The following is a 17,020-nucleotide window of genomic DNA, read 5'->3' on the forward strand; positions in this document are numbered from 1 at the left end:
TTATAAAGAATATGTTAGATCATTTCCTCTCTAACTGGGAGGTTTTATAAAGAATATGTTAGATCATTTCCTCTCTAACTGGGAGGTTTTATAAAGAATATGTTTAGATCATTTCCTCTCTAACTGGGAGGTTTTATAAAGAATATGTCAGATCATTTCCTCTCTAACTGGGAGGTTTTGGGACTGATTGGTGGGATTGCTGTGGACCAAGTACACACAGAGATACACTGGTAAGAGCCAATGAGGTTTAACCATGTATCAGCTCATTTAAATAGCTCACGTTACTGGATTGTGTCAACAGTTAACTTCATTTAATATTGGATGTGGAGTTTTCTTTTGCGGGGTGCAAATGTTCCACCAGAACCAGTTCCTTCCTGAGACTATTTAGCAGAGACACCGTCACTGCATCTGGAGCTTAGAGACGCCCAGGACCATTGGGATTGGTTTAAAGAAATGCAAACAACCAAGAGAGTTTTTCTCCTATCCCAGAATGCATCTGTGGAGATAGAGCTGGCAATGCGAGGCTACAAGGAGCCAAACAACTTCCTTATGTATTCTGATACTTTTCCAAAATAGACAAAGTTTATGCTCCCAAATTGCATCTAATAATGTTCCTGACATCTCCAACAGAAACCGTTGGTCAGCATCCTGTTCATCTTAGAGGGAGTCAATAACATCAACTAGAGCTGCAGCTACGGGTTATCTTCTGGATGCATAGATCAGTGGTTCTGTCTCTAAAATGTGGATCAGTGTTTCCTGAAGTCCAGGATGACATCACAACTCAGAGATCTTGAGTTTCCTGTCCCAGAGGAGAGAAGAGACTAGAACATATTCATATTTAACATGCTGACATCACACTAGTTTACCAGATTTATTATAAGCTAAATCAGTGGTTCCCAACCTGGGGTCTGCGCACCCCTCAGGGGGGGCGCCAAAGATCACAGGGGGGGCACAAGTCTTTATCTGGTTTGAGGTTAAGGTAAAAAAAAAATATATTTGCATGTTAAAAAATTATGATAATAGACTAGAATATATAATGTATACAAAAGTCTGTATAAAAACTAAGTATTTTTGTTCTCGCTTAAAATTGTAGGCAGGCTACTTAGTAGGCCAAACCTCCGGGACCTCTTAACCTGGGACCCCTGCTGTCATCAGGTCAGCTGCTAGCTGCTATCATCCTCGTTTGTCCTGCTGCCACAGCATCACTATTTTATGAACAAAACATAGCGGAGAAACGTAAAAGTGCTGATAACTGCTCTGTATCAAAAAAGAAAGTAAGGCTCTATCTCGAGAGTTACCTCAACTTTGGTTTTATTGAAGGACAGGACAAATTTCGGCCAGAATGTGTCATTTGTGGTGAGAAGCTAGCTAATGACAGCATGAAGCCAAGCAAAATGAAACGACACCAAGAAACAAAACACCAGGAGACTGTTGGTGAAGGCCAGGACTTTTTTGAGAGGAAAAATCAACATGCATTATCAAAAAGATCAATGGACATCAGAAAAGCATTTGAAAGAGCCGGCAGTGATTTACACAGAGCCACGGAGGCGTCATTTGAGTGTTCGCTATTAATTGCCAAGGCTAAAAAGCTACACACTATTGGAGAGCAGCTAATTAAACCCGCCTGCCTAAAATTGTAGACTGTGTGGCCCACAGGTGGTGGATAAAGTGAAAACCGTCCCACTCTTTGATAAAATGGAGATTGTCAAAACCAGCTGCACAAGACACTTAGAAATGCTCTCTTTGCCATTCAGTTGGATGAAACGACAACTGTGTCAGACGAGTCCGTGCTCATCGTTTATGTGCAATATATTCACGGTGATGTCTTGAAACAAGACATTCTTATGTCTACCAATCTAACCACAACAACAACAGGACAAGATATTTTTATGGCTGTTGACTCTTACCTCTCATCCTGCCCTACGAGAATCTTGTTGCATGCTGAGATGATGGCGCTGCAGCGATAATGGGCAAAAACAAGAGATTTAACAGCCGACTGAAGGAAAAAGCCCCGGGATGTGCAATTTTTCACTGTATGTTACATCGCCAAGCCTTAGCCAGTAAAAAACTTCCAGAAGACCTCAGTGACACCCTGGCAACTGTTGTTAAAGTTGTAAACTTCACCAAAGCTCGCCCTACGAACAAGAGACTGTTTGCCCAGCTGTTTGAGGATGAAGCGCATCAAACACTGCTGTTACACACAGAGGTACGTTGGTTGTCGCGTGGACAAGTGCCTGGGCGTTTTATGGAACTGCAGGAAAAAATAAAGGAATTCTTGCAAGATCACAATCGACAACTGTGTGAACAGCTGACTGATGCATTCTGGATCAAAACGGCATACCTAGCAGACGTATTTGCTCTCTATAATGAGACAAACAAGCTGATGCAAGGCCCCGAATCAAACGTCATGCAGTGCAAAGACGCTCTCAGCGCTTTTGTGCGCAAAATGGAATACAGAGTTGGGAAAATGTCAAAAGGAGAGCTGCAACAATTTCCACTGCTGAGGAAACAGTCTGGTGGCACTGTGCAAGCGTCTTTACACACTGACTTTACCCGACACATGAAGTTGCTCCAGGAGGAAATGAAGTCCCGTTTTGCTGATGTTGACGAGTACTTATTAAAAGAGTCATGGGTGATGGACCCCTACATTTCCAGCATGGAGGAAGTAGAATACATCGGCTGTGAAGATGAGCTTGCTGAACTTCAAGCTGATTCTGCATCAAAGAAATATTTCCAGAACAGATACAAAAAGTTTTGGATCGTCAAAGGACACGCTGTTGCACCAAGACTGGCCAAACACGCAATTACAAGGATTATTCTCCCATTCAGCACCACGTATCTGTCTGAGACGGCCTTCAGCGCCCTTGTAACAATAAAAACAAAGGCCCGTAACAGGCTCCATGTACACCAGGACTTTAGGCTGGCTGTCACTAACATCACACTGGACAGTCCATCCCTAGTCAGAGGGCCTAGAAGGTGGCCATTAGTTCATGAATGAACAGGATGACACAGAGTAAAACATTTTCATAAGAGTTTAATAAGTTATTGATTATTAGTGTTACATTAGAGCCAAATTAACACATATTGTGCTCTAGCTGTGTTAAAACAGGTTTATCATGATGTACATTTGCATAAAAACATAAGAAAGACTGATTGTTATTGTTACTGAGCCAAATTCATTCTTAATAGCTTTGTCAAATCGACATGAACTGCGTGTGCTTTTGGAAACTGCCCCTGTTTCAGTTATATGTTCTGAGGGAGATCTTGGACAGATGATTAATCACTTAGCCACTATTCTGATAATGACTTATTATTATTTTGGTAAGGATGTGTGTGAAAAGGCATCCTGTGTTGAGTTAAAAGATAGAAATTAAAAAGGAGACATTTACCAAAGGTTAAGGGCCTAAGAATGGAAACAATCATAATAGTTTTTTTGTTTTTATTAAACAAAGTTGACTTGGAAGATTTGGAAGTAATTATTTAATTTGTGTGTGTGTGTGTGTGTGTGTGTGTGTGTGTTCCGGCAGTTGGGGGGGGGCTCAGCTTTTCTTAGACATAAGTAGGGGGTGCGCAAAGGAAAAGAGATTGGGAACCACTGGTCTAAATGAATCAAACTAATTAATGGATTATTAGAATAGTTTGAGATTAATTTAATAGTTGATAACTAATCCGTTCATGTTTGCAGTTCTAGTATTAACTGATGATTAGGGCTGTCAAACGATTAAATTTTTTTAATCGCGATTAATCGCTGAAGTTCTATAGTTAATCGCATGTTTTATCACATGATTAAAATTCTATTATTTTGCATTTCAGAACAGTTTTTAAGTCCATATTAACAATGAAAGCCGTTCTTACCAGAGGATCTTAACTGGGAATCAAATGAATGCAAAGAAAGTGACTTTATGAACTTGATTTTAAGATTTGTATTTGTTTATTATATATGTAATCTAGTCACACATTTGAATCTGAGTCAATATTAGGGTTTGGTATTGTTTGGTTTGGATACCGGTGCTAAAGCGGTACTTTTAAAACGCTACCGGTGCCTTAGCGGTGCCTGAACCGATACTTTTTAAGAAAGTAAAAAAAAAAGAAGGGTACTAAACAACAGTTGGTGACATTAAAGAACGGCTTGTTTATTGCTAAGGCCATATGGTCAACATTAAATGATTTAATAATAATGTAATCACTATAACAATAACTTATTTCACTAGTAAATAACTGCTGAATGACAAAAACAACCACCAGATGGTAAAGGACATTTACAATAACTTCAAATGCACCACGAGTCTGTAGTTTACCAGTTTCATTGAACGCACCGTCTGTGTTGTTTCTCCGACGGCAGCTGCAGATTGTTACATCCCGGTGTTGAATCCTCTACAGTAAAACACAGTCACACTTTACACCGTTTAGTGTTAGCTGTCAGCATTTAACCCTGTTTAATCCAGCTACTAGCTAGTGGTAGGCTAACGTTAGCTGCTGTTGAGTATAGTGTTAACTAGCTAGCGGTAGGCTAACGTTAGCTGCTGTTAACTAGCTAGCGGTAGGCTAACGTTAGCTGCTGTTGAGTATAGTGTTAACTAGCTAGCGGTAGGCTAACGTTAGCTGCTGTTAACTAGCTAGCGGTAGGCTAACGTTAGCTGCTGTTGAGTATAGTGTTAACTAGCGTCACGTGCAGCGATGTTCATGTTTCCTGTAACATCAGTTTCAGAGCAGCAGAGAGAAGAGCAGACATATCAGTGGAACCAGAATGAGGCACCGAAATCTGTGTTGCTAAGCCGAGTGAAGTGAAAATAAATTAATAAATGGTGGCATGCGATTAATACGATAAAAAAAAATTAATGCATTATGCTCGGCCCTTAATCGCATCGCGATTAACGCGTTAATGCTGACAGCCCTACTTATGATTATATTTATATATTTCCTAATCACTCAGCTGATCCTCAGCTTTTTACAGATTGTTAAATGTTTTGTAGGAGTTCTTGATGTGAATAATTTGGAATCCACTGTTGTGCAACAAAGCTACCCTTTGTGCTATTAACCTTCGTGTTGTCCTCCCAGCTAAAGAAATTTTGACCCGTTTTTTAAAAATGTTTTCCCCCTATAGGCTTCCGGCACTTTTTGTTGAAGTTTTTTGCTGCTTATTGGCACTTTTTTTTTTAATGCCTTTTAAATGTCTTCTTATTACCTTTAACTTTTCTTTGCTCGTGGACTGCCGGTGCCCCTAGCACGTGCCTATCCAGCCTATGTTACCCGCCAGCCCTGACTATCGATTTATGGAACCATCCATGTTATTTTTGGGCAGTTTGCTTGAAAGAAACCCATATTTCTGATATGGAAACGTTGAAATGGGTCAAACCCTGACCCGAGTACAACATGAGGGTTAACGTAAGTTGGACAGTCTTTGTTTTCTTATTCTAACGCTCCTTTAATGTTGTCAGTAAGTCATGACTCCGCCTCCTCTACCCGACACAGCCCAGCCCGCAGCACGCTGGCTGGCAGCATGCGGCCATCTTGTTGTTGGAGACGACCTCGACCTCCATCAGCTCCTCCAGGGTGACCTCCGGCTCGTCCGGTTCGCCGTAAGCTTCAGCCCAAGCCGGCTGGGTCGCCTCCACCGCCCAGAATGCCACAGGAACCTGCAGAACATTTACACAAACATTCAACGGGAACCTGCAGAACATTTAGACATATACTCAACAGGAACCTGCAGAACATTTAGACATATACTCAACAGGAACATGCAGAACATTTAGACATATACTCAACAGGAACATGCAGAACATTTAGACATATACTCAACAGGAACAGGGGTACTCTGACTGTTGTTTGTGCATATGCATCAAACAGCAGCTCAGAGTATTCGGCCTTCTTGGAGACCCTGAATGGATTCCTGCATGGGGCTCTAGTGGGGGACTCTATAGTTCTGCTGGGAGACTTCAATGCACACGTGGGCAATGACGGAGACACCTGGAGAGGCGTGATTGGGAGGAACGGCCTCCCTGATCTTAAAGATTTTTTTTGGGGGGGGGCATTTTTAGGCCTTTATTTGACAGGACAGATGAAGACATGAAAGGGGAGAGAGAGGGGGAACGACACACAGCAAAGGGCCGCAGGTCGGAGTTGAACCTGGGCCCACTGCGCTGAGGAGCAAAACCCCACACATGGGTGCCCGCTCTACCAACTGAGCTATCCGGGCACCCGGCCTCCCTGATCTTAACCTGAGCAGTTGTCTGTTGTTAGACTTCTGTGCTAGTCATGGATTGTCTATAATGAGCACCATGTTCCAAAATAGGGATGCTCATTAGTGTACTAGTGGCCTAGGGTACCAGAGCACCCTAGGCCAAAGCTCGATGATCGATTTTATAATCGTATCTTCTGATCTGAGGCTGCATGTTTTGGACCCTTGGGTGAAGAGAGGGGCAGCGCTGTCCATCAATCACTATTTGGTGGTGAGTTGGCTCACCGCTGACTGAAGAAGGAGTCTTTCTGGGATAAGTTATCCCAGAGGACTCCGGAGGCAGTTGCAGGGTACCGACGAGCACAAAGGGCTGCAGCCTCTGCCATGAAAGATGCAATGCAGCGGTTGTGGGAGAAGTTCGGAGAAGACATCAAGGACTTTCTGTCGGTAACAAGATGCTTCTGGAAAACCGCCCGCCACCTCAGGAGGGGGAAACGGGGAACCATCCAAACTGTACAGTAAGGATGGGATGCTGTTGACCTCAACTGAGGAGGTAATAGGGCGGTGGAAAGAGCACTTTGAGGAACTCCTAAGTCCAACTAATACGCCCTCTATTTCAGAGGCAGAGCTGGAGAATGATGGGGGATCATGGTCAGTTTCCCTGGTGCAAGACTGAGGTAGTCAAACAACTCCACAGTGGCAAAGCCCCGGGGATTGATGAGATCCGTCCAGAAATGCTGAAAACTCTGGGTGTGGAGGGGCTCTCTTAGTGACACACCCCTTCAACATTGCGTGGAAGTCTTGGATGGTGCCTAAGGAGTGGCAGACCGGGGTGGTGGTTCCCCTGTTCAAAAAGAGGGACCAGAGTTTGTGCCAATTACAGGGGTATCGCACTTCTCAGCCTTCCTGGTAAAGGCTACTCCAAGGTGCTGAAAAGGAGGGTTCGGCCGATAGTCAAACTCAGATTGAAGAGGAACAATGCCGATTCCGTCCTGGTTGTGGAACAACGGAGAGCAGTTCCAAGGGGGTGTTGGCCTCCGCCAGGTCTGCACTTAGTCACCAATCCTTTTTTCAGACAAACACTTCCGTTGGGTACCAGACATGCCTCAACAAGCTCTCCACCCAGGTAAGAATTGGTTCTACCTTCAGACAGGAACTTTGTCATGTTTAATCTAAACAGAAAGTGTTGTCTCTCTCTGATTCTGTCTTATTTTGTTCTAAACAGGAAGTGTTTTCCCTCTCTGGTTCTGTCTCACCTTCAGCTGCATCTCACTCAGCATGGCCTCCAGTCCTGCGATGTGATTGGTCAGATCTGGGCTCGGCTCTTCCTCTAAGGTGAGCCATGGTGCTTGGACTAAAGCCACTCGAGATGCCACGCCTACCACGCCATCAATACATCCTGGAGAGAAGATAACAGACAGACAGACAGGTGAGAGGCTAGTAAAACATATAAGATTGTCAGGATTACGGCTGTAACTAACTATTTTCACAGTCGATAAATCTGGATTAATGGATTAGTTGTTTGGTATATAAAATGTCAGAAAATGGTGAAAAATGTCAATACTGTTGTCAAGATCAATATTAACTTTATTGTCCCACAAGGTGGGAAATTTGTCTTGGGCACTTAGCCTATGCTGCAGCCATAAACAACACAAACAACATGAACAACATGATACAATACAACAAACGATAATATGCCGGTATCTAAACGAAGAGAAGAGGAGGCTCTTCGAGACCTCCATGAATGTCTTTTGGCCCGCAGATCCATTAAGGAAAAGTATCCTGAGGATGTTTAAGTTATTCTTGAGGTTTAAGGGGTACTTGAAGAAGTTCCAGTGGTCCTCAATAAAGTTGTAGAACTGGGCCTTGAAGGATTTGCTGCTTTGAGAAGGCTATAGTTGCTTTCCAGGGATCCTTGAGGAAGAACGAAAATATCCAATGAGAGATTCAATCTTTTTGAGATATCTGGAGAATGTAGCAGACCTTTGGGGAAACTGTGTGGATCCAGTAAAGGAATCCAGGTATCTCTGAGAAGATTATTGGGGCCCTTGAAGAATAGGCCTATGTCTTGCATCTCAAGAAGGTTTTCACTAAGGCTAGAAGCGTCTTGTGTAGGAGTATTTGTACCTGAAGGAGTGTTTGTAAAAGTGGGCCTTGAAGGATTTGCTGCACTCGTGATAATGTTACAGGTATTCTTGAGGTGGTTGTATGATTAGAGAAGGCTTAGGGGTCTTCCAAAGATCCTAGGTGAGGTTCAATTTTAATTTAGAGATTTTCTGGAGAATATACCAGACCTTGTTTGTGTTGATCCTTTGGTTGACAATAAATTATTTAATTTATCCTTAAACTGCTTCCGCCTGTCCCTAGTTTCCCCCCAGGTTTAGTTAAGTGTTAATTCTCCTTTTTTAGACATTATAGAGACATAACACAGACCTTTGGGAAAATGTTAGGTATTCCTGAGGAAACTGGGGGCCGTTCAAGGATACCTATTGGTTGTCAAGAACATTTTCGGCAACAACAATGCTCAAGGCAATAGTGAATTAAACGCTGATGCAAAGTTCTACCGTTAGTGATCCTGGTAAGTTTTACTTTTTAAATCAAATCAAGTCGTAAGGAAGGCAGGTGAGGAAACAAGGTAGAAAAAACAGTAACACATGGCTGAGCCAATCACAGAGCTTTCACAGACAGGAAGTTGAAGCCATCATCTGACCTGTGTTGACTAGCGAGCGTCTGTCATAGCGCTGCCTCAGAGGGAACCGTCCAATCAGATCGCAGGCCTTACGGAGATCAAACAGGAAGTGCTCTAACGCCGACAGGAAGAGAACCCACAGACGCTCTGACACCTGTCTGTCCTCCACACCTGGGAGAGTGGAGTCACAGTGAGACAGCAGACGCACCAGACGCTTGGACAGGCCTGCGGACAGACAGACAGGTGAGAGACAGACCTGCAGACAGACAGACAGGGGAGATACAGACCTGTGGACAGACAGTCGGGTGAGAAACAGGCCTGCGGACAGACAGACAGATGAGGAACAGTCCTGTGGACAGACAGACAGGTGAGAGACAGGCCTGCGGACAGACAGGTGAGAGACAGACCTGTGGACAGACCGGGGAGTAGGGTTGGGTATCGTTTGGGTTTTTTCTGATACCGGTGCTAAAACAATAATTGAACCTAGGGCTAGGTTAAAATAACTGATTCTCCAAACTTACATTTCCCTAACCTAATTGATATTTTCCCGCTGTTGAAATCCTTTCCAGTGAAATTCAGACACAGGTTAGACTGTTTGGCTGTCAGCATTTTAACCGTGTTTAATCCAGCTGCTAGCTAACGGTAGTCTAGTCTATAGCAACGACGATTCATTTACAGGATTGCTCCAGTGCCGCCTGACCCACCGGATGTCCCTCATTTTGGGCCTGATGTCCGTCCCCTTCCTCTGTCTCTGTGTTGGCGTTCTAACCTCTGGTGGATTTGTGAGGACTATGGTTAACTGCTCCTCAGATCTCTGCAGGTAAATCCAGACAGCTAGCTAGACTATCTGTCCAATCTGAGTTTTCTGTTGCTCGACTAAAACTACTTTTGAACGTACACATGTTCCACCAAAACAAGTTCCTTCCTGAGACTATTTAGCAGAGGCACCGTGGCTCTGTCCGGCCAAGACGATTGTGATTGGTTTAGAGAAATGCTAATAAACCAGAGCACATTTTACTCCTATCCTGGAGTCTTGTGTGGACTAGCCAGACCGTCCTCCACAGCGCTGTGGAGGAAGGTCTGGTAATGCGAGACTAGCGGTAGGCTATTGTTACCTGCTGCCAAGTGTAGTGTTAACTAGCGTTACATGCAGCAATGCTTCTGTTGCCTGGCCGTTTCAGAGCACCAGAGGGCAGCACAGGCAATTAAGTGGCACCGCAGAAATCTCCGTTGTCATTCAGTCTGGTAGATACCAGTCATTTAGGAACCGCTGTCATATTGGCACCTATAGGTGAGACACAGACAGACAGGTGTTTGGGTGGACGTGTCTTTGTACCGCTGCAGATTCGGTGTGCGAGCCCTCTCGCCTCGTCCATCTCATCTCGCAGGAAGCTGCAGTCTGCCGAGCTGCCGAGTGATGCTACCAGCTGCTGGAAACAGGAAGTGGCCCGACTGAGAGCCTCCTGAGCGTGCTCGCACTCGGCCTGCTGCCGCCGCAACCCCAACTCATCCACCGAACGACGCCACCAACTCATGATGTCATCAGGCACCTGTCGGGGAGGAGGGACAGGTATTGTTGTTTAATGGTTCACTTTCTGAGTCTACACACATCTGCAAATAAACTGCTGACCACAGCTGCAAATATTAAAGGAATATGCCACCATTTGTTGATATAGGGTTATTCACCGTTTCCTCTATATTTATATAGGTGGGCAAATGCATTTTAGTCCGGCAGCGTCGCTGCTAGCTTAGCGTAGCATAGTGAATGGAATCCTTTGTTGCTGGTTAACATGTCGTGAATAAAAGTGAGCCAACAACAACAAAAAACAACCTAATTACTTATTGTGGCCTGCATATTCACAAAGAGTACAAATAGCAATGCAGATTAAGACTAGACAATTTCTTAGGCAGATATTGACTTGTTTTTTGTTGTTGTTGAGTCACTTTTAATCACAACATGTTAACCGGCAACAAAGGATTCCATTCACTATGCTAAGCTAAGCTAGCGGCGACGCTGCCGGACTAAGACAATGCATGCACTGAGACAAAAATGTGTTTGCTCACCTATATAAATATAGAGGAAACGGTGAATAACCCTATATCAACAAACAGTGGCATATTCCTTTAAGTAGTAGCTTAGCAGTAGTAGTACTAGTAGTAGATTAAGTAGCTTTCACTACTGTTGATACACGGAACAGCCATGTTGGATTTTGAGATTGGTTAGTGAGGTTCTCTTTTTTTATTTTATTTAACCTTTATTTAACCAGGTTAGTCTCATTGAGATATAAAATATATTTGTCAAGAGAGACCTGGCCAAGATAGCAGAACAAATTAGTTACATATAAAAAAACTTACAATCACAAAACAAATACAAAAGAAGCAAAGACAACTCAAGTGCATTCATAAAACCAGCAATGCAGTTTTGGTAGGTGGTGCCCTGCTAAATCTGTCAATCAATCACAAACTGCTTTGCTACTGTTGGTTCTGCTAATCCACTACACCCGCCAGAACCTTTTGGACATCGGTGACCAGCACCAGATATCTATTTCAAGTGTCTTTCATCATACGCACAACATCCCAGACAACATAGCGAGACCAAGCACACAGGCCACCTCTACCGAGCCTGTATCTCTCCAATGCCAGATCCCTGGTGCATAAAACGGACGACTTGGAATTACAACTCGCTGGAAATCGCTATGTTCGTGACTGCTGTGTTTTGATTATTGCTCCGCTGGGACAGAACTGAGGACTGTAAGAGCAGAGGAGGAGGGCTCTGTATGTACGTGCATGAGAACTGGTGTAATAACGGGACAATTATAGCTAAACACTGTTCTCCTGACCTCGAGTACATGTCTGTAAGATGCCGGCCTTTTTTCTACAGAGAGAGTTAACAGTAGTGATCGTTACGGCTGTGTAAACACGGTGCTCTCTCTCCTGCTGGACACCATAAACCAACAGCAGTGGGCCCCCCGACGGTGTTCATATAATCACAGGAGCCTTTAATAAGGCCAACCTGAAGACTGTACTCCCGACATTTTATCCACATGTCAAGTAAACTTGTTTGTTTTCTATGTTGTTGTGCTTGCTTGTTGTATGTCAGTTTTTACCACCACCTTTGTATCACATTGCACTTTTCTGGTTTTTTTGCACTTCTGGTTAGATACTAGTGTTTACTGGTACTGGTACTCTGCACAATGACAATAAAGTAGAATCTAATCTAATTTACGAAGTTGTTGATTCATCCATTGTTGATAATAAGACCAGTCCTACAGGGGGGAGGGGATCAGGCCGTAAGTGCAGACACAGCTCTGCGTAAGTGGTATTCACGACAGTAACGTTAAATACAAGTACTCCACAGTGACTCTAGGGGTACATAGCTGTTTGACAAAAAATGGAAACTGCATAGTATGCCTTTAATTTCAGGCCCTGGGGCCTGTTTCACAAAAGCAGAATATATAAATCCAGGATAACTGATAAAGCGAGGCTTGACCTAGTCTAATCTGTGCATCCTGGCTTGGTGCGTTTCACGAAGGCCAAGCCAGGCTGAGGAGGAGAGACTAGGTTGAGCCAGGCTGAAGTAATTCAGATAGATGCACATTCAAGGCTTTCCTTAACAGACCTCGAGGTCGATCACAGATTTACTGATGCTAAAATGGAGACTACGCATTGTTCATACTTTGTACAGAGTGAGCAGCAGCTTCTTGTAGAAGTATGACATTAACTGACCACTGCTCTGAATTAAAACAGTCATAATCAGACCATTCAAGGATTAGGATACTAATCATTTGCACAAATTAACAGTTGTACTCTTTGCCTTAAAAGTAAGCAGAAGATAATGTTACTCAGGAAATTTACCATGAAGGTCAATTTTCTACAACACTAGAATATGATGTATGAATATCTCTCTCACTCTGTTTCTCCCTCTCTCTCATGGGCTAAAATATACATTTCCTAAATGATATTAACTTCCAATGCTCGCTTTTAATGCAAAGTGTACAACTGTTGGTTTTTGCAAATGACAGTGACTCATTGAATGGTTTCAGTTAAGAGCAGTAGTTCATAAATGTATATTTTTAGATATATTATTCAGTCGGTCTGCTATTATCTGCCACGCTTTTCTTTTCTTTTTTATTTTTTATAGAGGACAACTTTCCTTCTTTACATATTATATACATATATACTCCCTCGTATATATGGACATAGAAAAGAGACACTGAAGAAATTGGACTCTAAAATCTAGAAACTATAAAGATAATTAAGTGATACATTTCATGCACACTGTAAACATGAATGGAACAGAGTATATTCATCAGTTATTTCCCCCCCAGCAAAATATAAGGTCAAAAACCATTGATGTGTCCTCTCCCTGTTGTTACATGAATGTACAGTAGTCTACAACACTATATAGTGTAGTATCCAATGGTTTATCTATATGAATTACGATTATGTTTCTGGTAAGACACTGTAATATATGCTTAGTCTTCAGAAAAGAGTGTAGCAGTGCAGTGGTTTAATGATTAACCTCTTAGTAGCGTGATGTCACTGGGAACTAACCCATGCTATGTCAACTAATGTTATCTAACGTATGGCCAGGGAGCCCGCCAAGGACACTAACCTATGTACCATGTTATCTAACATGTTACCTAAGCATACCCAATATAAGCTGTGAATTTTAAAGCCAGAATCAGAGTACATATTTGGCCGTGTACTTTCCAGGCTCTACGCAAGCCTGTAAATGGATGCTGAAATCTTTGATGTAATAAACCTTTTATAATCAAGAACAGTGTCCAGCGAATTTCTCTTCCACACATCGGCAACGCAGCACTGCAACTAAGATATGCGTTGTATGTATCACCCTTAGTAACAGACTTCATTAAAACACATTTGAAATGTTATCAGCCTTTTCTAATTATCTCAACAACTGTCATAATATATTCATCAAACTTCTAACAACAATATGAACAGCAGTCTTCATACAGCAATATAACAGGAACAATGACTGTCACATGAATAATTATAAAAAATTATTATCACAACTTTAAATAACTTTAAATAATAACAGTACTTAAATGAACAGCAATATACACGTGTTGTATTTTAATCCAGGCTGATAACAATAAAGTAAAACCACTGCTGAGTGAACAGAAAAGGCTCCAGGATTAAATAATCCTGGCTGTTAGCCTGGTCGGGAGCAGGCTAACTGTTAGCCTGGCTGTTAGCCTGGTCGGGAGCAGGCTAGCTGTTAGCCTGGTCTAGAGCAGGCTAGTTGTTAGCCTGGCTGTTAGTCTGGTCTGGAGCAGGCTAGCTGTTAGCCTGGCTGTTAGCCTGGTCGGGAGCAGGCTAGCTGTTAGCCTGGCTGTTAGCCTGGTCTGGAGCAGGCTAGTTGTTAGCCTGGCTGTTAGCCTGGTCTGGAGCAGGCTAGCTGTTAGCCTGGCTGTTAGTCTGGTCTGGAGCAGGCTAGTTCTTAGCCTGGCTGTTAGCCTGGTCGGGAGCAGGCTAGTTGTTAGCCTGGCTGTTAGCCTGGCTGTTAGCCTGGTCTGGAGCAGGCTAGCTGTTAGCTTGGCTGTTAGCCTGGCTGTTAGCCTGGTCGGGAGCAGGCTAGCTGTTAGCCTGGTCTAGAGCAGGCTAGTTGTTAGCCTGGCTGTTAGTCTGGTCTGGAGCAGGCTAGCTGTTAGCCTGGCTGTTAGCCTGGTCGGGAGCAGGCTAGCTGTTAGCCTGGCTGTTAGCCTGGTCTGGAGCAGGCTAGTTGTTAGCCTGGCTGTTAGCCTGGTCTGGAGCAGGCTAGCTGTTAGCCTGGCTGTTAGTCTGGTCTGGAGCAGGCTAGTTCTTAGCCTGGCTGTTAGCCTGGTCGGGAGCAGGCTAGTTGTTAGCCTGGCTGTTAGCCTGGCTGTTAGTCTGGTCTGGAGCAGGCTAGCTGTTAGCCTGGCTGTTAGCCTGGTCGGGAGCAGGCTAGCTGTTAGCCTGGTCTGGAGCAGGCTAGTTGTTAGCCTGGCTGTTAGCCTGGTCTGGAGCAGGCTAGCTGTTAGCCTGGTCGGGAGCAGGCTAGCTGTTAGCCTGGTCTGGAGCAGGCTAGTTGTTAGCCTGGCTGTTAGCCTGGTCTGGAGCAGGCTAGCTGTTAGCCTGGCTGTTAGTCTGGTCTGGAGCAGGCTAGTTGTTAGCCTGGCTGTTAGCCTGGTCGGGAGCAGGCTGGCTGTTAGCCTGGCTGTTAGCCTGGCTGTTAGCCTGGTCTGGAGCAGGCTAGTTCTTAGCCTGGCTGTTAGCCTGGTCGGGAGCAGCTAGCTGTTAGCCTGGCTGTTAGCCTGGCTGTTAGTCTGGTCTGGAGCAGGCTAGTTGTTAGCCTGGCTGTTAGCCTGGTCGGGAGCAGGCTAGCTGTTAGCCTGGCTAGAATGATGAACACATGACTCATCTGACCTGAGATGAACAAGGAAACAGCTTGTTATTCTGCCTCACTGAGATGACACACACACACACACACACACACACACACACACACACACACACACACACACACACACAATCAGAGACGGACCAACACTTCTACTGAGAGAGGACATCTACAGGAGTGAATACTGGGACACTACCACTTCAACCAGATGCTGAATCCACAAACTGAACCAGAGATTTACAAGAACAAAGACTCAATGTGAACGTAAGTTTCAGGGAGTGGCTGAGCTGTCTGTCTGATATCTTTTATTTTTACTCCTCCACTACATTCAAACTTATTTTGAACATAAACATATCTGTTGCACAGTGGTGTAGTCTAACGTAGTGTAGTGGGTATACTTAACTGTGTATATATTCCCTGGGTGTCCTCCCCCAGCGAAGTTTTGAGCGTCAAAGACTTCATTTCCTGCATTCAGATAACTTTTAAGCACCAAGTTATGGTATACCTTTATTTAGCCTATGTGAAGAAAAAAAACAGCTGACAATTCAAAATATATCCAAAATTATGATGGAAAGTTTGTTGTTGCGTGTCATTGGCGTATATGGAAATCCTGGATCTTTTCTTAGTGGGTATACGGCGTATACCTGCGTATCACCAGGGTGAGAATTTCGAGGGAGCTGAGCTCCCATGAAAGCAGTAAAATCATACACCTGTGGGGGTCTCTAAAAATCATCAGCACCATTATTCAAATTACAAATAAAGCACTTTTCCCAAACACACGGAGCTCTGAAGCAGACCTGTGTGTCTTAGTGTCCACTCTGCTGTAACAATAGAGACAAGCAGCGGCACAGACCACGGAGCTGCTGCAGCGCCTTCCGTCCATAGTCTGTGCAGCTTCAGGTTTATGGACGCGCTCTGCTGTCGACCTGCTGCTGCAGATGTGTCGGGCTAGCTGTTGGCCTGGCTGTTAGTCTGGTCTGGAGCAGGCTAGTTCTTAGTCCTGGCTGTTAGCCTGGTCGGGAGCAGGCTAGTTGTTAGCCTGGCTGTTAGCCTGGCTGTTAGCCTGGTCTGGAGCAGGCTAGCTGTTAGCTTGGCTGTTAGCCTGGCTGTTAGCCTGGTCGGGAGCAGGCTGGCTGTTAGCCTGGTCTAGAGCAGGCTAGTTGTTAGCCTGGCTGTTAGTCTGGTCTGGAGCAGGCTAGCTGTTAGCCTGGCTGTTAGCCTGGTCGGGAGCAGGCTAGCTGTTAGCCTGGCTGTTAGCCTGGTCTGGAGCAGGCTAGTTGTTAGCCTGGCTGTTAGCCTGGTCTGGAGCAGGCTAGCTGTTAGCCTGGCTGTTAGTCTGGTCTGGAGCAGGCTAGTTCTTAGCCTGGCTGTTAGCCTGGTCGGGAGCAGGCTAGTTGTTAGCCTGGCTGTTAGCCTGGCTGTTAGCCTGGTCTGGAGCAGGCTGGCTGTTAGCTTGGCTGTTAGCCTGGCTGTTAGCCTGGTCGGGAGCAGGCTGGCTGTTAGCCTGGTCTAGAGCAGGCTAGTTGTTAGCCTGGCTGTTAGTCTGGTCTGGAGCAGGCTAGCTGTTAGCCTGGTCGGGAGCAGGCTGGCTGTTAGCCTGGCTGTTAGCCTGGTCTGGAGCAGGCTAGTTGTTAGCCTGGCTGTTAGCCTGGTCTGGAGCAGGCTAGCTGTTAGCCTGGCTGTTAGTCTGGTCTGGAGCAGGCTGGTTCTTAGCCTGGCTGTTAGCCTGGTCGGGAGCAGGCTAGCTGTTAGCCTGGCTGTTAGCCTG

At 44.6% G+C, this 17,020-nt stretch overlaps 1 protein-coding gene across 3 annotated transcripts; it reads right to left on the reverse strand.

Annotated features, from left to right (window-relative positions):
• Positions 1-3,492: 3,492 nt before the first annotated feature.
• On the reverse strand, positions 3,493-16,158 carry LOC144517421 (regulator of G-protein signaling 9-binding protein). 3 transcript variants are annotated; one of them, XM_078249530.1, is made up of 5 exons: positions 15,656-16,158; positions 10,204-10,417; positions 8,889-9,038; positions 7,435-7,577; positions 3,493-5,636 (listed from the first exon to the last, which is right to left on the reverse strand). In XM_078249530.1, exons 2-5 carry the CDS (start codon positions 10,400-10,402, stop codon positions 5,460-5,462), a joined length of 669 nt encoding a protein of 222 aa, XP_078105656.1. In that variant the 5' UTR covers positions 10,403-10,417; positions 15,656-16,158; the 3' UTR covers positions 3,493-5,459. The 3 variants fall into 3 exon arrangements, with proteins under 3 accessions (XP_078105656.1, XP_078105655.1, XP_078105654.1); XM_078249529.1 differs by having other exon boundaries at positions 8,889-9,092; positions 15,279-16,152; XM_078249528.1 differs by having other exon boundaries at positions 8,889-9,092; positions 15,656-16,146.
• Between the last annotated feature and the right edge of the window lie 862 nt (positions 16,159-17,020).

This window comes from Sander vitreus, chromosome 4 (genome assembly GCF_031162955.1).
Source record: "Sander vitreus isolate 19-12246 chromosome 4, sanVit1, whole genome shotgun sequence".
Taxonomy (NCBI): domain Eukaryota; kingdom Metazoa; phylum Chordata; class Actinopteri; order Perciformes; family Percidae; genus Sander; species Sander vitreus.